Source organism: Anarhichas minor, unplaced genomic scaffold (genome assembly GCF_050575085.1).
Source record: "Anarhichas minor isolate MPS153535 unplaced genomic scaffold, ASM5057508v1 ptg000018l, whole genome shotgun sequence".
Lineage (NCBI taxonomy): Eukaryota > Metazoa > Chordata > Actinopteri > Perciformes > Anarhichadidae > Anarhichas > Anarhichas minor.
The window spans coordinates 13957354-13980736 of record NW_027466464.1 but is presented as its reverse complement, the minus strand read 5'-3'; the positions used below and the strand labels follow the sequence as shown (position 1 = coordinate 13980736).

Here is a 23383-nt window from a genome sequence, read left to right as displayed (position 1 = left end):
CTTGAGGCTGATTTAATCTGGTGAACTGGGAGAGGATGAGTTTATTCAGAGGTGACTTTACTGGACCTGGAACCAGCCAGACTTCCTCCTCCCTCCTCTTCCTCTCAGGGATGTGGTCTTCTTCAGGGTCTCCTCTGATCCACCTCTCTGTGGAGAAACACTGGAGACAAATACAGCTGCTGCCTGAACATCTGTTTACAGATATTATATAAAACCATTTTATATAATGTTTTGACAGATGTACTATTGTACTTTTTTCTAAAAAGTACAATATGTACCTCTGAGATGTAGTACAGTATAAAGTACATGTACCTCTGAGGTGTAGTACAGTATAAAGTACTACATGTACCTCTGAGATGTAGTACAGTATAAAGTACTACATGTACCTCTGAGGTGTAGTACAGTATAAAGTACTACATGTACCTCTGAGGTGTAGTACAGTATAAAGTACAACATGTACCTCTGAGGTGTAGTACAGTATAAAGTACTACATGTACCTCTGAGATGTAGTACAGTATAAAGTACTACATGTACCTCTGAGGTGTAGTACAGTATAAAGTACTACATGTACCTCTGAGGTGTAGTACAGTATAAAGTACTATATGTACCTCTGAGATGTAGTACAGTATAAAGTACAATATGTACCTCTGAGGTGTAGTACAGTATAAAGTACAATATGTACCTCTGAGGTGTAGTACAGTATAAAGTACTACATGTACCTCTGAGGTGTAGTACAGTATAAAGTACATGTGCCTCTGAGGTGTAGTACAGTATAAAGTACTACATGTACCTCTGAGGTGTAGTACAGTATAAAGTACATGTGCCTCTGAGGTGTAGTACAGTATAAAGTACATGTGCCTCTGAGGTGTAGTACAGTATAAAGTACTACATGTGCCTCTGAGGTGTAGTACAGTATAAAGTACTACATGTACCTCTGAGGTGTAGTACAGTATAAAGTACTACATGTACCTCTGAGGTGTAGTACTGGTGTACTGGTTCATTGGGTACATTCATTAAATACATATTCATGTTATCAGATATTCATCATATTCATAAATCTTAACTGGTTCTTTAATCATCGCAGTAGTTCTGAGGAAGACAACAAATACACAAATACACAAATTTAGTACTTTTATTGAGACCAAAACCATAATCCAATACAAAAACAGAAGGTACTTCATGAAATACAGCTTCCATCTTTAAAGCAGTAGAAGTACACGTTTACAATGTGAAGTACTGATCATTTCAATCAATATGAATCATGTGATGAACACATGTATTATAATAACAGACAGATTAGAGTCACTGTGATCTGCTCAACAACTGGTTCATTGCACAGAGAAAGTTTCTGTGAACTCAAAGTACACGAGTACACAGTTCCACATGAAGAACTCCTTCAACAGAAGATGATGCAGCACTGAACTGCTTCTGATCTTCATATTTATGTTCTTTAATGTCACAAAGAGCTCAGGAAGAAACTGATCACGAGCATTATTAGTGTGAGCAGACTTATTAACTCATCTTTGTTAGATTATTAACATTTCACCGCATGTTATGATGGTTCAGACACCCACAGACCTACAGAGACACTGAGGAACCAGACCTGAACCAGAACCCAAAGCCAGGATACAGAGGTTCAGTGAATGTGGTGTTGAAGGTGTGGAGGTGGATCAATGTGTCTGAGGAGACTCTGTAGAAGGACAGAGAGCCAGCAGGCCAGTCCACATACACTGCTACTCTACCAGAGGAGGAGGAGGAGGAGGAGGAGAAGGAGGAGGAGGAGGAGGGTGTTGTTGTCTTATTGTGACGGACATAGTAACCACCACCAGAGCACCACAGACTCCAGGACTGATCATTCCTTCCAAACCAACAGTCATAACTGTCTCCTCTCCTGCTGATTCCTCTGTAACTCACTGATATATTAACTCTTCCTCTCCACTCGACCTCCCAGTAACAGCGACCAGTCAGACCAGTTCTACACAGCAGCTGAGGATAGAAGTCAAACCTGTCTGGATGATCAGGATATGACTGAACCTCCTCCACACCTGTCACCTTCCTGTTGTTGTCAGACAGTTTGAGGTTTCTGTTCACTGTGTTTGTGTCGAGTGTGAGTTCACAGGAATCTGACGGAGAGAACAAGACACAATACAGCTGCAGTTATTCATCTATCATCTGTTTGATGATGACATCAGAGATGTGAATGAGTGATGTCACAGTTTGAAGATGCTTTGTTTTCATGGATCAATCTAAATAAACACTTACATTTCCTCAGACCTGGTCTCAACCATCGGTCTCCAGCAGGCTCCACCCTGATGGGAGTATGGAGGTCAGACAGCAGCCTCAGTCCTGGACCATTGTAGCTCAGGTCCAGCTCTCTCAGATGGGAGGGGTTGGATCTCAGAGCTGAGTCCAGAGAAACACAGCCTTCCTCTGTGACCAGACAGCCTGACAGCCTGCAAACCACATACAGAAGAACCCTCTGTGAACATGTGGCGGTACGTTCTGGTCCATCTTTAGTTCAGATACAAGTTTAGGATCAACCTGGAACATCCTGCTGGAAGGTAATTCTGAGTCTAGAGCAGGGGGGCAACTATTGTTCCCAAGGGGCCGCATGAGGAACAGGGCCTGTTGTGGAGGGCCGGACCAACAGACTGAACTCAGTCCTGCTCAGTGTTACTCCACCTCTTTATATAAAGCAGTGTGTTGTTTGGTGTTGATGAGCTGTGAGTGGTGAGAGTAAATGTTATGATCAGTGGTGGAATGTAACTAGTATATGTGCTGAAGTACTGTACTCATGTACAGATTCAAGGTACTTTACTGGAGTATTTCTATTTTATTCAACTTTGTACTTCTACTCCACTACATCTCAGAGGGAAATATTGTACTTGTTACTCCACTACATTAGTCTGCCAGCTTTAGTTACTAGTTACTTTGCACATTATAATGTTTCAAACCTTTAACTACACAAACTGACCAACAGAGTATAAAAGAGTTAAAATGAGCTCCACCGTAAACATCTGCAGCAGCAATAATCCAAACTCATATACATTTGTAATATCCATATATAATAGTAGAACACTGACGGGGATCATGTTGCTGTTAATTAGTACTTTTATTACTATAACTATTACTATACAAATGACCTCTTTCTGTTTGTCAGTTCAGTGCAGAAATCTGGTCTTTGTTGGGCTTGAACGAGTGACTGAAGTCAGGCTGAATGTGTGAGCTGAGATGTGAAGGACAGCTGACAGCTGATGTCAGTGAGAGAGGATCTGGATCTGGATTTGTTCAACTTCATCACAGAGAATGTTTGTTCACAGATGGAGGTCGATCCAAAGAGAAGCAGCATCTCCTGAGCATGCCTCCTCATGTGTGGAACGTTCTCCTCTTTGAGAGAAGAATATAGATCCAGCAGTGATACTGACTTAAAGTGCTCTGCAGTCCTGCATCAGACTGCAGGTCAATGAGCTGGAGCTGAACATCACTGGGAGCATCATCCACACTGCACGTGAAGGAGAAGACATCATGTTTCACTCTCAGCTGTTGTGAAGTCTTGAAATGGCCTTAAACTCAGCATGCAGTGCCCCTAACATGGATGATACCTGTGGAGATGTTCAACTGATGGTGTGGCTTCTTTCAGGGTGTGCAGGTGGGTGAGAGTGTTTCCTGCAACGTAGTCATGAAAGCCTTCACCAGGCTACATGTCATGTGCAGAGAGGCCCTTGCCTTGCAGTTTGGTATTCAGATCATTCATTAGTGCCGTCACATCAACAGCAAATGAAAGATCTGTGATCCAGTTTACATCAGAGAGCTCTGGGATGTTCTTGCCTTTCTTCTCACAGAGCTCTTGAATCTCTGCTCTCAGGTCCTGAACTCTTTGAAGCACTTTGCCCAGGCTGAGCCACTGACAGCTGTGTGTGAGCCTCTGTCACTGTGTTCAGTCTCATGCTGCTCCAAGAGTGCAACACACTGTCTGTGATTCAATGCTCGTGCCCTGATGACGTCAACTATTTTAGTTACATCATCAGTAACGTGGTTAAGTTGGAGCACTGACTTACACAACACATGCTGATGTATAACACAATGCAAACATACACAGTTCAGCTCTGGGTTGATTTCAGTCACTTTATCTTGCATCCGCTTCAAAAGTCAGACATTTGTCCCCGTCAGATTTGGACAACCATCGGTTGTGACGCATGCCAGTTTGTCCCATTTCAGTCCCAGCTTGTGGAAGCATCTACCTCCGTGAACACATCGCTCCCCGTCGTCCCTTTCATTGACTGCATTGCTGCAGCTCCTCTGTAATCACCAAGTCTTTCGTTATCCCACCTACACAGATGAGTAACTTGCTGTGTCGCGGACATCGCAGCTCTCGTCCAGAGCCAAGGAGAAGAGTTGGAAATGGTCTGCTTTTCTTTGCAGCTGAAGCTCCAGATGTCCCTCGATGTCCTCGATCCTCCTCGTTACGGTGCGCCTGGAGAGCTGCACATTCTCCAATGCCTCTTTATTCTGGGGGCCTAGTAGTGCAGCAGAGTCCACCAAACACTCTTTGATAAACTCCCCATCAGAGAATGGCTGACTGGTTTTTGCAATGTTGTGTGACGTCACAAAGCTGGTGTTGGCGGCTGCATCCCTGGATGTGTGAAGCTTGGTAAAAAGGCCTTGTTGCTTTAGCAGCTTAGCGAGCAAAGCCTCAGACGTCCGTGTCCGCTCTGCATCACTCAATGTTTCGTATTTCTCCGCGTGTTTCCTCTCGTAGTGACGATTCAAATTGTAATCCTTCAACACTGCGACTTGTTCTCCACAAACTAAGCACACGGCTTTACCTTTGACTTCAGTAAAACACACTTTAAAGTCCATGTTTTGTTAAAACTCTACACTCTGTGTCAGTCTCTCTTTTTTAACACAGGCTGACATGTTTGAGGGCTAACAGCTAACTCACATCTCCATAAACTCAGTTCACCAACACATTGCAGTGACGCTGCTGCTCATGTAACAGAGTTAATGATTCCACTTGCCATCACTGGCCATTGGTTGCTAGTATTACTATATTATTTAAGTTATTGCTAATCCTTTTCATTTTCATTTTATTTCCTTGTTTAAATATCATTTACAACTTGTTATCATGAGTTCCCCACGGAGACCAGTAGATGTGTGTGTAACATTAGCGCCCTCTGCTGGCTGCTTGCAGACTTTAGTGGTGCGGCCGTTTTCCTGAACTAGTCTGAAGCAAGCTGTCTCCATGATAGGTTGATCTGTGACAAGCTCCGTCATGAAACATCTCATTCGATATCTGAGATACATATATATATATATACATACATATATATACGTATATATCTCTCTCTATATATATATATATATATATATATATATATATATATATAGAGAGAGAGAGAGAGAGATATCTGTATAAGTTCCTTTTTGTTCGTAAAATTGTTTTAATTTATAATTTCTAGAGCAAATGGTTTTAACTGATTTAGCATTTAGCATTAGTAACATGCTAACAACAGCTAGCTTAAGTATTTGTCTCTTTAATTTGACAGTGTTCTGGAGCTTGTAACCACGACGTGTCCGTGAGAGTAACTGAAGCTGTTCCGTTTGTTACCAGATGAGCTGTCTAGCTATATGCTGTGCTGTGAATAAACGTCTGGTTGGAGCCATAAAGATATCAAGTGTGCCTGAATTAAACACAACGCAACCGAGAGAGTACACAACTGCTACACTCACACACGTTCACTAACATACGTAAATTGAGAGGAAAAAAAACGACAAAAGTCGCCTTCAAAATAAAAGCAATGCAGCTCTATTCTGTGCATGATGTACACTTATTTACGTTTTATTCCTAATTTCCCAATGACCTCCCGCGGGCCGTACAATGCCCAGGTCTGGTCTAGAAGCTAACGTTTAGTTAAAGGTCCTTTGACACATTCCTACGCAGGTCTGCAGTTTATCATCTTATGTAAATCTGATTTGAAATAGTCATATAGTATGATAGTAATATAACAGTTGAATGGGTGAATTAATCCTGACCTGAGAGTCTTCAGTTCACAGTGTGGACTCTTCAGTCCAGCAGACAGCAGCTTCACTCCTGAATCCTGCAGGTCGTTGTTACTCAGGTCCAGGTCTCTCAGACTAGAGGACTGGGAGCTGAGGACTGAGGACAGAGCTTCACAGCTTCTCTCTGAGAGGTTACAGTGTCTCAGACTGAAGGAAATAATGACAACTATGTTAAAATGTTTGCTAAGCAGCTGCATTTTTCAACCTGATTCCTATTTTTTTTCCATGTTATAGTGTCTTGAGTAACTAACGGGGACAACAGTTCCTGAACTTGGTCAAGTATTGAGGGAGAACGCTAAGAAGTAAAACGTTGTTCTTACCTTTCTCATTCCGTGTGATGTTTCATGTGACTTGTTGCCAAAGTTGGAGAGGAGTGCCATTGGACACCGTTTCAGTCAGATTTAGTTGTGTTGGAGTACAGAAAGTGTAGCTGAATATGTCAGTTACTTATAACAACAATCTGAGCCTGTCTGTGGCAACAACAAGCTCTTTTCGTGGACGTACGTTGAGGAGTTGCCCCGAACGATTACATTGCAGACCGTTTAGCGGCTGCCGTCTGCAGCGTCCTCCCTCAATACTGGACCAACTTGTCCCCATTAGTCACTTAGACACAAGGACAAAGGTCCAAGTTACCCTCTAAAGTTAAGAGAGCTGTCTCAAATCATTTGAGACAAAGCGTAACATGATCTGACCTGAGAGTCTTCAGTTCACAGTGTGGACTCTCCAGAACAGCAGACAGCAGCTTCACTCCTGAATCCTGCAGGTTGTTGTTACTCAGGTCCAGCTCTCTCAGACTAGAGGACTGGGAGCTGAGAACTGAGGACAGAGCTTCACAGCTTCTCTCTGAGAGGTTACAGCCACTCAGTCTGAAGAAGCAACAGAAAACAAGTAATACGTTATCACTCTCTGTTTGTTCCACTACCATCAGGAAGGAGAGACAGGACCATCAAAACCCGGACTAACAGGCTGAGGAACAGCTTCTTCCCTAGAGCGGTTTCCTCCATCACCCCCCACCCACTACCCCACCCAGCTCACACCGGACAGTGCTGCGGTGAAACAAATATAGTCAATAACACGTCACTTTAACTAAGCACATTTTTCACTTTGAAGCCATTGATGAATGTGCTTTATCTTGTTTTATCTTGTATATATTTATTTAATGTCTTGTTTTAAATCGTCTTGTCTTAATGTTTTTTATACATTTTCCCCCTTAACGGGATAAATATAATATAATAAAATAAAAAAAATAAAAAATAGTCTCTCCTGTTGTATAGTCTTTATTGATTATTAAAGCTACTTACAGAGCTTTGTTGGAGGCTTTGACCACTGGCAGCAGCCTCAGAAGAGCCTCCTCTGAAGCAGAGTATTTCTTCAGGTCAAACACGTCCAGATCTTTTTCTGATGACAGTAAGATGAAGACCAGAGCTGACCACTGAGCAGGAGACAGTTTATCTGTGGAGAGACGTCCTGACCTCAGGGACTGTTGGATCTCCTCCACTAGAGAACCATCATTCAGTTCATTCAGACAGTGGAACAGATTGATGCTTTTCTCTGGAGACACATTCTCACTGATCTTCTCCTTGATGTACTGGACTGTTTCCTGATTGGTCTGTGAGCTACTTCCTGTCTGTGTCAGCAGACCTCGTAGGAGAGTCTGATTGGTCTGCAGAGAAAGACCCAGGAGGAAGCGGAGGAACAAGTCCAGGTGTCCATTTGGACTCTGTAAGGCCTTGTCCACAGCACTCTGGTAGAGACGTGTTAGTTCAGGTTTGTCTCTAAAGACTTCAGACAACCGGGAGGTTGTTTGTTCTTCTGACAGCAGATTGACTCCAGAGTTGATGAAGGTCAGATGGACATGAAGAGCAGCCAGAAACTCCTGAACACTCAGATGGACGAAGCAGAAGACCTTGTCCTGGTACAGTCCTCTCTCCTCTCTAAAGATCTGTGTGAACACTCCTGAGTACACTGAGGCTGCTCTGATGTCGATGCCACACTCTGTCAGGTCGGATTCATAGAAGATCAGGTTGCCTTTCTGCAGCTGATCAAAAGCCAGTTTTCCCAGAGACTCAGTCATCTTCTTGCTCTCTGGACTCCAGTGTGGATCTGTCTCAGCTCCTCCATCATACTTGACCTTCTTCAGTTTGGACTGAACCACCAGGAAGTGGATATACATCCCAGTCAGGGTCTTGGGCAGCTTTCCTCTCTTTCTGGTCTTCAACACATCCTCCAGAACTGTAGCAGTGATCCAGCAGAAGACTGGGATGTGGCACATGATGTGGAGGCTTCGTGAGGTCTTGATGTGGGAGATGATCCTGCTGGCCTGCTCCTTATCTCTGAATCTCTTCCTGAAGTACTCCTCCTTCTGTGGGTCAGTGAACCCTCTGACCTCTGTCACCATGCCAACACACTCAGGAGGGATCTGATTGGCTGCTGCAGGTCGTGTGGTTATCCAGAGGCGAGCAGAGGGAAGCAGTTTCCCCCTGAAGAGGTTTGTCAGCAGCACATCCACTGAGGTGGACTCTGTAACATCAGTCAGGATCTCATTGTAGGTGAAGTCCAGAGGAAGTCGACACTCATCCAGACCGTCAAAGATGAACAGAACCAAGAACTCTTCAAACCTGCAGATTCCTGCTGCTTTGGTTTCACTGAAGAAGTGATGAACAAGTTCCACCAAGCTGAACTGTTTCTCTTTCAGCACATTCAGCTCTCTGAAAGTGAATGGAAATGTGAACTGTATGTCCTGGTGGTCTTTGTCTTCAGCCCAGTCCAGAGTGAACTTCTGTGTTAAGACTGTTTTCCCAATGCCAGCCACTCCCTTTGTCATCACTGTTCTGATTGGTTCCTCTCTTCCAGGTGAGGCTTTAAAGATGTCTTCTTGTCTGATGGTTGTTTCTGGTCTGTGTGGTTTCCTGGATGCTGTTTCAATGTGTCTGACCTCATGTTCATCATTGACCCCTGCAGTCCCTCCCTCTGTGATGTAGAGCTCTGTGTAGATCTCATTCAGAAGGGTTGGGTTTCCTGCTTTAGCGATCCCCTCAAACACACACTGGAACTTCTTCTTCAGGTGAGATTTGAGTTCATGCTGACAAACTGCAGCAAGAAGTCCTGAATGAACACACAACAAAGAAGATCAATGAGTCAAAGAATAGATTTCAACATGTCATTTCCTCAAAGAATGAGTCTATGAATATATGTTGGTCCATCTCTTGAGACGTTAGTAAACGTCCCATATATCCAGCATGTTAAATCTTTAGAGAAATCCTCTTACTGCTCTGCAGACAGTCAGCCAGCTCCTCCTGCTTCATTCTCCTCAGGAAGTTTACTGTGATCTTCTCAAATGCCTCTCTGCTGCTCCTCCTCTGCTCTTCATCCTCACTGTCCAACACCTCCTCATCCTCCCTCTGACTCTCTAAGCATTCTGGGTAATCTGAACTCAGTCCCTTCTGGATCTTCTTCAGCTCGTTCTTCACAAAAGTGACGATGTTTTCCTCCAGCAGCTGGAACAGAATATTCTATGAATGACACAAAACTAAAACCATGGAAGCAAACATCAGATCCATGTTGGACAGGCTGACAATCCACTGGTCTACAAAGTGCAGCATGGAGATGATTGTGAACACAATGGATGTAAAAGTAGTTGTACATGTACAGACCATAAATATGGAGTCCAGGTGTGTTTGATGCTGCTGGACAGAAGGACCTCTGGGAACCTCTGAGCTCTCCTGGTCCTCTCTGTGGAGGAATCATGAAGAATCAGCTCACATTGTGTGTGTCCACACAGAGACCAACACAAAGATGGTTCCTCCAGACAGTAAAGTCTTGATCGTACTGCTGATCCCACTGGGAATCAACAGTCCAGCCGGCATTTCTTTGTAGTTCCGTGTGTAAAAACACCTTAAAACACTGCACCAAACCAGGGTTAAAAAGACATAAAAGACTAAACCCTATTTTAAAGAAAGCAACTCTTCTGATGTAAAGAATTATAGGCCAATGCGTACCTTATGAAGGCAAATCACTGTCAAAATCCGAGAGCGCAAATGAGATCCATGCGCACGCAAAAATCAAACAGCCACGCGCGTATTTTACTTTGACGAGCGCTTTTACATCACTCCGCCAGCAAAATTCCGTCTCGCACGAGCAGAATTCACTCTCGGACCCAGTTGCCATTGTATCTCTACATCCAATTGGTTACAATCCTGGTCTTGGGATAGACCGGATATCACTCTGACACAGACTCGGTCTGGTAGAGGTGGTTTTCAATCCGCCACTAAACACTACTCCACTACATCTCAGGATGTTCTACATTTGTCTGACAGGTTTTGTCAGCTTTTCAGACTGTAGAGGCTGATGAAATACAAATTATGTTAATAGCGTTGTTAAATACAATAATTAAAAATGTGTTAAAGTCAAGTTACTCAGATTGGTTTAAATTCACTCCATCATTCTATTACAGACAATGTGTGTTTGATACTCAAACCTCTTGTGACAAACAGCTCAAAGAAACTCGTTGATCTTAATTGATTAAAACATGATGTGATCATATTTAATCATACTGTTGTGTTTACAGAAGAGATATAATATAGTTGTATATAATATGAGCAACAATTTGGACCTGCTCAAAGATCTGGAGCCAAGATTAGGGACCACTGTTTGTATATTAACTGTTAAATCACTGATCAAGTAGTTAGTGGATGAAAAAGTATTCCGATCCTTCACTGCAGTAAACGTACTAATACCATACTGATGAAACAATACTCCACTACGAGTAAAATACCTGCATTCAAAACCTTAGTCAATGTTATTATCAGCAAAATCTACTTTAAGTGCTGAAAGTAAAAGTACCTGTGCAGTAAAATGTACATTATTTTCCCCTGACCTGCAATCTGAAAATCTCCCCTGAGCGTCTGTGTCAGAGTGATATCCGGTCTATCCCAAGATGAGGATTGTAACCAATTAGATGTAGAGATACAATGGCGACTGGGTCCGCCCACTTACTGTCAAAAAGAAAAACTGCTCGCGAGTGAGCAGGTTAAAGTTTCGCGAGCGAGCGGGTATAAGCTTCACGAGCGACTTTTGATCGCGCGAGACGAAATTTTGCTCGCGGAGTGATGTAAAAGTGCTCGTCAAAGTAGAAAAGGTCACACGAACAGGATAAGTTGGAGAGAATCTGTGTCTGAACCTTGTAGCCTCATTATTGGAGTCCCTCAGGGTTTCGTTCTGGGTCCCCTCATCTTTTCTCTTTACCCTAAGTCACTTGGTTTTTTATAAACTCGCATGGCTTGTCCTACCACAGCTATGCAGATGACACTCAACTTATCCCGTCTTTTACCCGCGAGCTAAACTTTGACAAGACCGAGCTGCTCTTCCTTCCAGGGAAGACATCTCTTGTCCATCACCGCTGACCAGCTGTCTTTCCCTGCCAACATCTCTGTGACAACCCACTACTGCAAATTCTTCACAACATCAGGAGGATATATCCCTGCAATTGTCCCCTGGCTTATGTGCCCATTGATGTATTAAGGAAACTGGATACAGCGTTCGGAGGCAGCGCTCCGTTCATTCCTATGAAAGTGGACTTACGAGTCAAGATTTCAGAGGAAAATACCCGGATCTTTCGTCAATCACATTTCTGCTCCATTATTCGTCTTTCTGGGAGAACGAGTGTCACGGATATTAAAGTTTTAGCGGTGGCTCTTCGTCCCTTTTATCTACCGAGCTAGTTTTCACGTTATTATTTAGTTCCACACCATCAGGGAGGTTTGGAACCAGAGCCTCGGACTCATAAAGGTCCCGGTACCCAAGAAGAGGAACGACTCCAGACTGTATGAAGTGGACGTAGTCATGGTGACGTTTCTCATTGGTTTGTGGACTGATGTTTTGAAGCTTCAAGTTTGGCTATTTCGCCGTTGCCAACTTGTTTTTTTTGCAACCAGTGAACAGGAAGTGACCATATCTGGACGTAGTCGTCATGACGTAGAGACACCGTATACATCTCTGGCAGAGACCTGTCAATCACTGTGTAGCCCCGCCCTAAAGCATCCCCTGCTTTATGGTCTGTTTGACTCTAAATGGACCATAATGTACGAAATGAACATCATGCTGTATTGAAGAAGACTTGAAACTAGAGATTGAGACCATAAACTCATGTTTACAATGTTTACTGAGGTAATAAATCAAGAGAGAAGTAGAGTCATTTTCTCATAGACTTCTATACAACCAGAGGAGTCGCCCCCTGGTGGTCACTAGAGAGAATGCAGATGTGAACCTGGTGTTTTTTGACATTTCCTCCGGGGTAAACGCTACATGGCTGCCCGATCCAAAGTTGTGGCTAACTTCGAGGCTAGCACCCTTCACTTTAAAGAGCAGCAGGTGACAAACAAGCCAGTTTGAAGACGACTAAAACTTAGTTTAGCGCCTCAGAAAACGACGTAATCAAGAATTAGTTTTTTTGGACGCTTTAGAAACAGGAAGGAGTTTCTGTAACCAATCGGTCGAGAGAATAAAAGCAGCGTTTTTAATATAAATCAGGTGAGAATAGAGGTGTTTATGAACGCTCCACTGGTTCCCTGGATAATTAATTACCTGAGCGTTTGGCGACTGTTTCTGAAAGACAGCGGCTGCCCCTTGGACCTGTTCCTCTTCATGGACACACAGCTGGGTTCAGGTTGATCAGAGTCCAGTTCCGGGAGGTTCCTGTTAGACAGAGAGGAAGACCACCAGAGAAGGAGATCCACTTATTAAATCTTCAGCTACAGAAGCTGCTGGAAGACTAGAAGCTATCAACAAGAAGATGAAAGTCTGAAGCTCTTCACACTGAAAGATTTCTGTTCTATCATTCATCATCTTTCTGGGAGAACGAGTTTCACGGATATTAAAGTTTTAGCGGTGGCTCTTCGTCCCTTTTATCTACTGAGATAGTGTTCTCATGCTATTATTTAGTTCCACACCACCAGGGAGGTTTGGAACCAGAGCCTCGGACTCAAAAAGGTCCCGGTACCCAAGAAGAGGAACGACTCCAGACTGTATATAGGAAGTGGACGTAGTCATGGTGACGTCTCTCATTGGTTTGTGGACTGATGTTTTGAAGCCTCAAGTTTGACTATTTCACTGTCGCCAACTTATTTTTTTGCAACCAGTGAACAGGAAGTGACCATATCTGGACTGAGGAGGAGTGACGTAGAGACGCCGTCTACGTCTCTGGTAGAGACCTGTCAATCACCGTGTAGCCCCGCCCTAAAGCATCCCCTGCTTTATGGTCTGTTTGACTCTAAATGGACCATAATGTACTAAATGAACATCATGCTGTATTGAAGAAGACTTGAAACTAGAGATTGAGACCATAAACTCATGTTTACAATGTTTACTGAGGTAATAAATCAAGAGAGAAGTAGAGTCATTGTCTCAGACTTCTATACAACCAGAGGAGTCGCCCCCTGGTGGTCACTAGACAGAATGCAGGTGTGAACCTGGTGTTTTTTGACATTTCCTCCGGGGTAAACGCTACATGGCTGCCCGATCCAAAGTTGTGGCTAACTTCGAGGCTAGCACCCTTCACTTTAAAGAGCAGCAGGTGACAAACAAGCCAGTTTGAAGACGACTAAAACTTAGTTTAGCGTCTCAGAAAACGACGCAATCACAAATTAGTTTTTTAGAGGCTTTAGAAACAGGAAGGAGTTTCTCTTACCAATCGGTCGAGAGAATAAAAGCAGCATTTTTAATATAAATCAGGTGAAAATAGAGGCGTTTATGAACGCTCCACTGCTTCCCTGGATAATTAATTACCTGAGCGTTTGGCGACTGTTTCTGAAAGACAGCGGCTGCCCCTTGGACCTGTCAATCTTCATGGACACACAGCTGGGTTCAGGTTGATCAGAGTCCAGTTCCGGGAGGTTCCTGTTAGACAGAGAGGAAGACCACCAGAGAAGGAGATCCACTTGTTAAATCTTTAGCTACAGAAGCTGCTGGAAGACTAGAAGCTATCAACAAGAAGATAAAAGTCTGAAGCTCTTGTTGGGGTCTGACATCGTGTGCTACAAAGACTTGGGCCTACAGGCTTGCAGGGCCTGCAGAGCAGTCAAAAGCCTGATTTGAGTTTAAGATTCACACCAACCCCGGTAAACGTTAAATCGCACCTGGGTGTGACTTTTTATCCAGGCTCAACACTGGGATCTAATTGGACGAGGGCCCCAGGACTTCCTGTGGTGCAACTCTGTCTGTCCCTGAAACCATAAAACTCTGCTTCACCCTCAGCTCTCGGCCATTCCACGCAATTCAATTCACTTGCAAGGAGGCACAGAAACATAGCTTTGCTGTTTTTAAAAAGAACATCCGAGGTCACAGTCTTAAATTCACTGGACGACAATGGACTCTGTTCTTGGATCCTGAAGAAGAGAAGTGGACAACTTACCTGCAGAAAGAAGAAAACACATTCTTCAGAGAAAGAGAAGAACAAATTCTCTTTCCAATCAAGTGGTTATAAGGAAGCAGAATACGCTTACTTTCTGAGAAAACCCTCTCCGCCAATACAGAGGTTCATCCACACAGCTTGGAGCTGATCAGCTTGAGTCTAACCAAGAACCTCAGAAGGACCACGTCGACCAGTAAGAAGTCATCTCACAGTAAGAGGCTTAGCTTAGTGTCTGGGCTGAGTTAGGTCATTGTGTTTTATTATCTTGTTTGTGTTTTGTTTAAGTTACTGTATTGTTATAACTGTGACTTTATCATTTAAGAAGAAGTGGAGAGCAGGGTCGTCCTTCAATCAGAGGATCGGTGGTTCGATCCCCGGCTCCGCTAGTCGATGTCGATGTGTCCTTGAGCACTTAGAGTGTGAATGATGACAAGTAGTGTGAAAGAGCTTTGAGTGGTCGGAAAGACGAGAAAAGAGCTATACAAGTACAGTCCATTTACCATTTACCATCACACACACACACACAATATTAATATAAATCAGGTGAGAATAGAGGCGTTTATGAACGCTCAACTGGCTCCCTGGATAATTCATTACCTGGCCATTTGGCCACTGTTTCTGAAAGACAGCGGCTGCCCCTTGGACCTGTCACTCTTCATGGACACACAGCTGGGTTCATGTTCATCAGAGTCCAGTTCCGTGAGGTTCCTGTTAGACAGAGAGGAAGACCACCAGAGAAGGAGATCCACTTATTAAATCTTCAGCTACAGAAGCTGCTGGAAGACTAGAAGCTATCAACAAGAAGATGAAAGTCTGAAGCTCTTCACACTGAAAGATTTCTGTTCTATCATTCATCGTCTTTCTGGGAGAACGAGTGTCACGATATTAAAGTTTTAGCGGTGGCTCTTCGTCCCTTTTATCTACCCAGCTAGTGTTCTCTGCTATTATTTAGTTCCACACCACCAGGGAGGTTTGGAACCAGAGCCTCGGACTCAAAAAGGTCCCGGTACCCAAGAAGAGGAACGACTCCAGACTGTATATAAGAAGTGGACGTCGTCATGGTGACGTTTCTCAGTTTGGCTATTTCACTGTCGCCAACTTATTTTTTTGCAACCATTGAACAGGAAGTGACCATATCTGGACATTGTCGTCATGACGTAGAGACACCGTATACGTCTCTAGTAGAGACCTGTCAATCACCGTGTAGCCCCGCCCTAAAGCATCCCCTGCTTTATGGTCTGTTTGACTCTAAATGGACCATAATGTACTAAATGAACATCATGCTGTATTGAAGAAGACTTGAAACTAGAGATTGAGACCATAAACTCATGTTTCCAATGTTTACTGAGGTAATAAATCAAGAGAGAAGTAGAGTAATTTTCTCATAGACTTCTATACAACCAGAGGAGTCGCCCCCTGGTGGTCACTAGAGAGAATGCAGGTGTGAACCTGGTGTTTCTTGACATTTCCTCCGGGGTAAACGCTACATGGCTGCCCGATCCAAAGTTGTGGCTAACTTCGAGGCTAGCACCCTTCACTTTAAAGAGCAGCAGGTGACAAACGAGCCAGTTTGAAGACGACTAAAACTTAGTTTGGCGTCTCAGAAAACGACGCAATCACAAATTTGTTTTTTAGAGGCTTTAGAAACAGGAAGGAGTTTCTGTTACCAATCGGTCGAGAGAATAAAAGCAGCGTTTTTAATATAAATCAGGTGAAAATAGAGGCGTTTATGAACGCTCCACTGCTTCCCTGGATAATTAATTACCTGAGCGTTTGGCGACTGTTTCTGAAAGACAGCGGCTGCCCCTTGGACCTGTTACTCTTCATGGACACACAGCTGGGTTCAGGTTGATCAGAGTCCAGTTCCGGGTCCGGTTCCCTGAGATCCCTGTTAGACAGAGAGGAAGACCACCAGAGAAGTTTCAGTGTGCAGTTTCTACTTCAAGAAGGTTTGTTCTTTCACATGTTTTGTGACTAACTGATGATGACTTACATTACAAATAGCTCCTCCATGGACCCGTCGCTCCTTAAGGACCCACAGCTGGGTTCAGGTTCAGGTCCAGGTTCAGGTGCTATAAAAATATTTTCTAAATAATTCCAAACAATGACTAATGCATATATGTTCAGGACAAAAAGGCTAAGATCACAATATTTGAGGTGCTATAGAAATAGATTTTTTAAATAATTCCAGACAATGTTCAGGACATCGTTGACTCCACCCATTCTAAAAATCTAATGTTTTTACTGTACCAATTAAGAGATATTTCAAAGTAAAAGTCCTGCATTTGTACTGAGAAATATATAATAATTAGTGCTGGGCAACTTAACGCGTTATTATCGCGTTAACGCATTCATTAATTAACGCCGACAATTATTTTATTGCGCGTTAACGCATTTTTTTAATTTTGAAAGTCCGTTGCTCACTGGCAGCTGTGGAGGAATGGAGACTACTGGACATCGCTGCGGTAAAGTCAGCAGACACTTACATGTTAGTGCTCCTATATGCTGACATTCACGGTAAACGCATTTAAACGGCACAGATCGGGAGCGAGCGAAGGACTTTGAAAGTTAGCGGAAAGATTAACGTGAGACAACATCCGGTTTCTTCAGACGAACATCCGGTTTTCAGAATAAGATGCCAACAAAGTATGAATTATATTCACATTAAGTATAAAACATGCTGCATCTAGTGAGTTAAAGGGAAAATACACCTAAATTGTGGGTAAAGTATCTTTATTCTTTGATTGCTGGGTAACCATCATCACCTCTGAGTTACAGCATATATTGATGAACAGTAGAGCTGCATTCAGATGCTCTGACTGTCATCAAGACACACAATTTTGCTGAAACATGTTATTCCTGTTGCAAAGCAGTGAAACGTTTCACATACAGTCACACACTGAGCACAGATAGTGAAGAGATAGAACTGCTGCTGTGTGAAGAGAACACTGCTGTTAAAAATAACCTCATGTGTTCAAAGTGTTTACAAACCAAATGTTATTGCTCTTTTGTTCATATAGCAGCACTTTAAAATAAAAGTGCGCAATACACTACTTTTGAATTCATTATTGAACTTTGCCATAACAATGAGATTAATCGCATGGATTTTTTGCAATTAATCGTAAAAAAATCCAATGCGATTAATCGCGATTAAATATTTTAATCGTTGCCCAGCACTAGTAATAACTAAATATTTGAAGTGCTATAAAAAGTATTTTCTCCATAATTCCAGACAATGACTGATGTATATGTGTTTAACACATATCTGACTCCACCCATACAGAAAATCAGACATTTGTACTGTAGCAATTAAGAGATATTTCAAAGCAAAATCATACATTTGTTCAGAGAAACAGGTACATTTCTTAATATTTTAAGTGTTATAAAAAGTATTTTCTCAATAATTAATAAACTATAACTGATGCATATGTGTTCAAGACAAGTCTGATTACAACCCTACAAAAAAGAATATTTTTTACTGTAACAAGAGATTTTTCAAAGTAAAAGTCTAACATTTGTACATTAAAAAAAGTAAATCAGGACATCTGCACAACAGAGTTTTTTTTATTTTTTCTATGTGATAATGAAGATACTGGCAGACATGCGCATTTCAGAGGTCAAAGTTGAGTCTTTTTATTATTTTATATTTAACATCTTACATTTTTTCATACATTCCTTATCTTCAGAAAGAGGTGTGTGATTATATTTGATTAGGTTCTGACAGCACCTTCAAGACTTTAGACTTTTACTTTGGAACATCTCTTATTACAGTAAAATGTCTGATTGTCAGTCTGGGTGAGTCAACGATGGCCTGAACACATACACATCAGTCATTGTCTGCAGTTATTGAGAAGAATATTTTTATAGCACCAGATATTTGAAGGTACAATTTCAGTTCAGTTTGTACTTCATAAAGTATCTTAATTGGTAAAGTTAAGATGTTTGATTGTTGTTTGGATGTGGTCAGAAATGTCCTGAACAAATACATATCAGTAAGTCAGATATCATTCATTTAATTATCTTTCATCAATCCTCAAATCAAAGAATAAAGACACTTCATCCACAATGTAGCTTTAACTCACGAGATGCAGGTAACATGTTTTATACTTAGTGTTAATATAATTCATTTAATCTTATTTCCACATTATGCAATTTATATATACGCTTAGTTGACATCTTATTGTGGAAACCGGATGTTGTCTCACGTTAAAACTTTCTCGCTTCGTTGACATCTTATTTTGGAAACCGGATGTTGTCTGACGTTAATCTTTCCGCTAACTTTGCAAAGTCCTTATAGGCGCACTAACAGTCACGTGTCTGCTGAGTTGAGCGCAGTTTTGTCAAAGTGACGTCAGTGAACTCAAACAGTCCTAAATCTGAAATAAAGAGCTTTACATGAGCTACTGAAACAAGGACACGGACATATTTCTAAACATTGTCATCATCACAGGTTTATTATCTAACATGATGAGTCTTTGGACAATGCCACGTAGTAACAACAGAGTAGATCTCTGTGGTCTGTTCCTCTTGCTCTCCCTTTAAAAACACGGTTCTTCTCTTCTTCCTCACTAGAAACGCGCTCTACAACAACAGTCCATGAGCAGTTACCTCTCCTGTGTGGCCCAGTGGGAGCCTCTCATCCCCGGGGAGGTGGACTGGGTTTCTCTCTGTGTCCGCAGGTCCGAACCCAACAGCCTTCATGCACGATGTCTGAACGTTTGCTGCTCCGTCTTTACTTTCACTTCCTCAGACACTCCCCATGCTGCAAGAGGCCACAAGAGGCCACAAGGTGTCGCTGTTGACCAGCAGACAACAACTCTACTGTTATAAATGACGCACATGTTCCTTCAGTTCTCTGCTGACTGAAATCTGTGATCTGTGAATGGCAAAGTTCAATAATGAATTCAAAAGTAGTGTATTGCGCACTTTTATTTTAAAAGTACTGCTATATGAACAAAAGGGCAATAACATTTGATGAATATGAAGTATAAAGTTGTGATTGGTCCATAAACAGAAGTACTACCTGATGCTGGTACTTGTACTTGTACTCCATGTCGTGTCTCTGCAGGCGATCCCTCAGGTCACCCTGGTGGGTCACGACTGGGGCGGCGCCCTGGTGTGGAGCATGGCTCAGTACTTCCCTGAGAGAGTCAGGTACACACACAGTACTTTATATATATATATATGTGTGTATATATATGTGTATATAGTAGTACAACGTGCTGGTTGTTGTGTGTGCAGGGCTGCAGCGTCTCTGAACACTCCTCTGTTCTCTGTGGACCCGTCAGTGAGTCCTGCTGACAAACTCAAGAATGTTCCCGTCTTTGATTACCAGCTGTACTTCCAAACACCTGTGAGTCTGTGTACAGCGTGTACTTCTACTGCACTACACCTCAGAGGTATTCATTGTACAGGACTTGTATATAAAGGAGTTTAAAACGTGTGTGTGTGTGTGTGTGTGTGTGTGTGTGTGTGTGTAGGGGGTCTGTTCGTGGGTCTCCCGCAGCAGATAAAGCGCAGCTGCTTGCTGACGGAGGCCGACCTGCAGTTCTACGTCAGCCAGTACGGAGAGCGAGGCTTCAGGTCAGAGGTCACTGTCACCTAAAGTCAACCCTCACACATCTGAACACAATAAGAACCGAACACGTTATAATGAACCATGAACTGTGTTTATCTGCTGACTCATGACTCATGACTCATGTAAAGTGAATCACTGAGAGCAGTTAAAGCTGTGATCAACGTCGTGGACATGTTGTCCCACAAAGTGAGTCGGTGTGAGAGTTGTTTAGTTTAGTTTTTATTTGTTCGAGAGGGACAATGTACATTGATGAACACTTTAAATTAAAATGTAAATGCACCCAATTACAGCCGCAAGGCTGATTTCCATTGTCTGTCCCGCTGCCACAATGTACAGGCTGAGTGTCCTAAAGGAAAAGGTCATGCCAAAATGCAATAGTAATAAACTAAAATCAATTACAGTCTGTAGCTGACAATACACAATAGTTCGATAATAAAAAGTTAACAATGGATAAAAAAGGAATCGCATGTATATATATAAAAGAAATTAGAAAAAAATATCAGTGTAAGGAAGACATTTCATATTCATCGTATTGCACCCAGATATATTGCACATAAGGGCATTAATTAATTTGCACATTTAAGGTTTCATTCATTCATATAACATAAGTACATCACATATCCATGACACTAATACTGCTAACCCAGGTTAAACTATCTATGTGCACAAGTTTGGGTGGACAACAGCCATCCCTTCATGTGCTTTTTAAAAGTGCTGAAGTTTGGGCACTCCCTAACGGAGGATGGTGAAGTGTTCCAGAGGGTGCCGCCTTTGACAGACAGAACCGTCTGACCAAAGGTGGTGCGCCTGTGTGGGATGACACAGTCTCTGTCGGAGGCTCTGGTGACTCTAGTCGCAGGGCCGCAGACAGGTCTCTGTTTGATGTACTCGTTCAGTGGAGGAGGTGCCAGACCATTTAGGACTTTGTAAATGATGCTGGCTTCTTTAAGGCTGATAAGGTTGTTAAAACTTAAAAACTTATGTTTGTTCAGGATGTGGCAGTGATGATAGGTTCGCGGTTTCTTGTCAAAGACTTTGAGTGCTCTCTTATACAGAGATTCTATGGGTTTGAGTGTTGCTGTGCACGTGAGTGACCAGCTGGTCAGGCAGTACACTAAATGTGCGACGATCATGGAACGTAGGAATGTCCTGGCTGCGTTTTCTGTCAAGCTGTTTCTGATGTGCCTGAAATTTAGGAGGTTGAATTTGATGTGAGTCGCTACCTTTTTGACATGGCTCTTAAAGGTCAGGGTGGAGTCTAGAGTTACCCCTAGGTACTTGAACTCGGTTACTAAGTCTAGCTCTGTTCCCTTTACAAATATATTCGAGTGTGTTATTTTTTTGGGCACGTTTGGAGAAAATCATACATACAGTTTTTTTCGTATTCAACAGGAGGCAGGATTTAGTGAGCCAAGCTTGGACATCAGACATAGCGGATGAGAGGATGCGTAAAGCGTCTTGGTTGTTTTTAGCTGATGTAAAGATTACAGCATCATCCGCGTACATCTGTGTAAGTATATTCTGACAGGAGTTGGGTAGTGTGTTAATAAACAGGGAAAATAAAAGCGGCCCAAGGACCGATCCTTGAGGAACACCTACAGGACATTCAAGACAGGGAGACCTAACACCATCTACAGTAACAGATTGTTTCCTGCTGGATAAGTATGATTTGAACCAGTTCAGAGCATGGGTGGAAAAGTTGAAATGGGTTAACCTGGACAGTAGGATTTGGTGATCTACAGTGTCGAAAGCTCTCTTGAGATCTAAAAAGATAGCACCGACACATGCATTCTTGTCCAACAGACCCTTGATCTTTTCAATAAGGACACACAGGGCCGTCTCAGTCGAGTGGTGGGCACGAAAACCAAACTGCATAGGATACAACAGGGGATGGTCTTTGTTTAGATGCTCTACAAGAAGTTGGGCAACCAATTTCTCTGCTATTTTTGATATTATCGGTAAGATGCAGATTGGTCTGTAGTTAGACATATCAGATTTTTTCCCAGACTTGAAGATTGGGGTTACCACCACCACCTTCCAGGCTGAGGGGACCACTGCATGTTTAAGGGATAGGTTAACCAGATGAGTTACGGGTTGGACCAAGGAGTCCTTATGTTCTTTAAAGAAGTTGGCGTTAAAGCCAAAGACATCCTTGGCTTTGGAGCTTCTCATACCACTAATGAGCTTGGCTGCCTCTGAGTCAGTTATTTCAGTGATCTTGAAGACAGGTTGGATAGAGTTGACCGGGCTCTCACTACATTCAGGAGAGGAGAAGAGCTTGGCTATCTCATCCACTGACTCCAAAAAAAAGTGGTTTAGACTAGTAGCCAGAGTGATGGGATCCCTCACTAGAAAGTTATTTATAGAGAGCTCTAGTTCCTTGTCCCGTTTGCATTTACGGCCAACCAATTTGTTAATGTTTTGCCAGATCATTTTACCGTTACCTTGTGCATTTGCGATGATTTCCAGGAAAAAGTTGGCTTTAGCCTTACGTAACGTCTGAGTAACTTTATTTCTGCTCGTTGTAAATTGTAATCTGTCGGTACCCAGGCCGGTCTTCAGCGACTGTTCCAACAGTATGTCTCTAGCAGACATGAGCACTCTACATTCCTCATTCACCCATGGTAGAGTTACCCTTCTTCACCTTATTTCTCCCTCCACTGATGAAAGGGGCCATAATCTCTTTGACTGACCTGTTAAACAGATCACCACCACTCTCAGGGTTCATACATGAGAGTAATTTGGCCCAGTTGTATTCGTGTAAGGCTGCCGCTAGGTTATGTTGCTGGTTTTTTGGTATGAATTCATAACAGGGCGTAGAATTAACTGGTTTTGAGAAGGAGTTGGAGAATCGTGACTTAGTTCATTTTCTGGAGAAAAGAATTGCATTGTGATCCGAGAGACCTGTGAGAAGGTTATGAGTGGCTACAATTCTTTCAGGTCTGTTTGAAAACAGCAAATCAATTCTTGTTCTGGAGTGGTTAGTTAACCTGGTGGGTTTTTCAATCAGCTGGGATAGGTTGAAATGATCCATGGTTTGTTTAAGCATTTTTCTGTCTTTCTTCACATCCCAGTTGATATTAAAATCCCCGATTATAATGTCTTCAGTATGGTCTCCATGGTGATTTAGGAGGGCTTGTAGTTGGTTATAGAAATCTTTTTTGGCAGAGGGTGGGCGGTACAGACATATTAAGACACAAGACATTTCCGCAGATAAGGAGATTTTCACGCCAACAGACTCAATGTTAACTCCACTGGGGGATATAAGTTGGCTGCATTTGATGGTGTCTTTAACATATAGTAGGACCCCCCCACCCCTCCCCATGGTCCTATCCTGC

At 42.7% G+C, this 23383-nt stretch overlaps 1 protein-coding gene and 1 long non-coding RNA gene across 7 annotated transcripts; one reads left to right on the top strand and one right to left on the bottom strand.

Moving 5' to 3' along the window:
- Window positions 1-1118: 1118 nt before the first annotated feature.
- Window positions 1119-19250, bottom strand: LOC142952853 (protein NLRC3-like). Of its 6 annotated transcripts, none has more exons than XM_076094835.1 (13): window positions 19076-19231; window positions 16461-16554; window positions 16233-16355; window positions 15065-15175; window positions 13843-13953; window positions 12643-12753; window positions 9714-9792; window positions 9329-9557; window positions 7362-9165; window positions 6753-6926; window positions 6034-6207; window positions 2263-2453; window positions 1119-2123 (listed from the first exon to the last, which is right to left on the bottom strand). In XM_076094835.1, exons 2-13 carry the CDS (start codon window positions 16478-16480, stop codon window positions 1579-1581), a joined length of 3672 nt encoding a protein of 1223 aa, XP_075950950.1. In that variant the 5' UTR covers window positions 16481-16554; window positions 19076-19231; the 3' UTR covers window positions 1119-1578. The 6 variants fall into 6 exon arrangements, 5 of the variants coding, with proteins under 5 accessions (XP_075950950.1, XP_075950951.1, XP_075950953.1 ...); XM_076094836.1 differs by having other exon boundaries at window positions 16461-16539; XM_076094838.1 differs by lacking the exon at window positions 6034-6207 and having other exon boundaries at window positions 19076-19234.
- Window positions 18795-20235, top strand: LOC142952858 (uncharacterized). Its single transcript, XR_012954736.1, has 3 exons — window positions 18795-19621; window positions 19709-19820; window positions 19948-20235. It is a non-coding gene; the product is annotated as an uncharacterized LOC142952858 (long non-coding RNA).
- Window positions 20236-23383: the final 3148 nt, after the last annotated feature.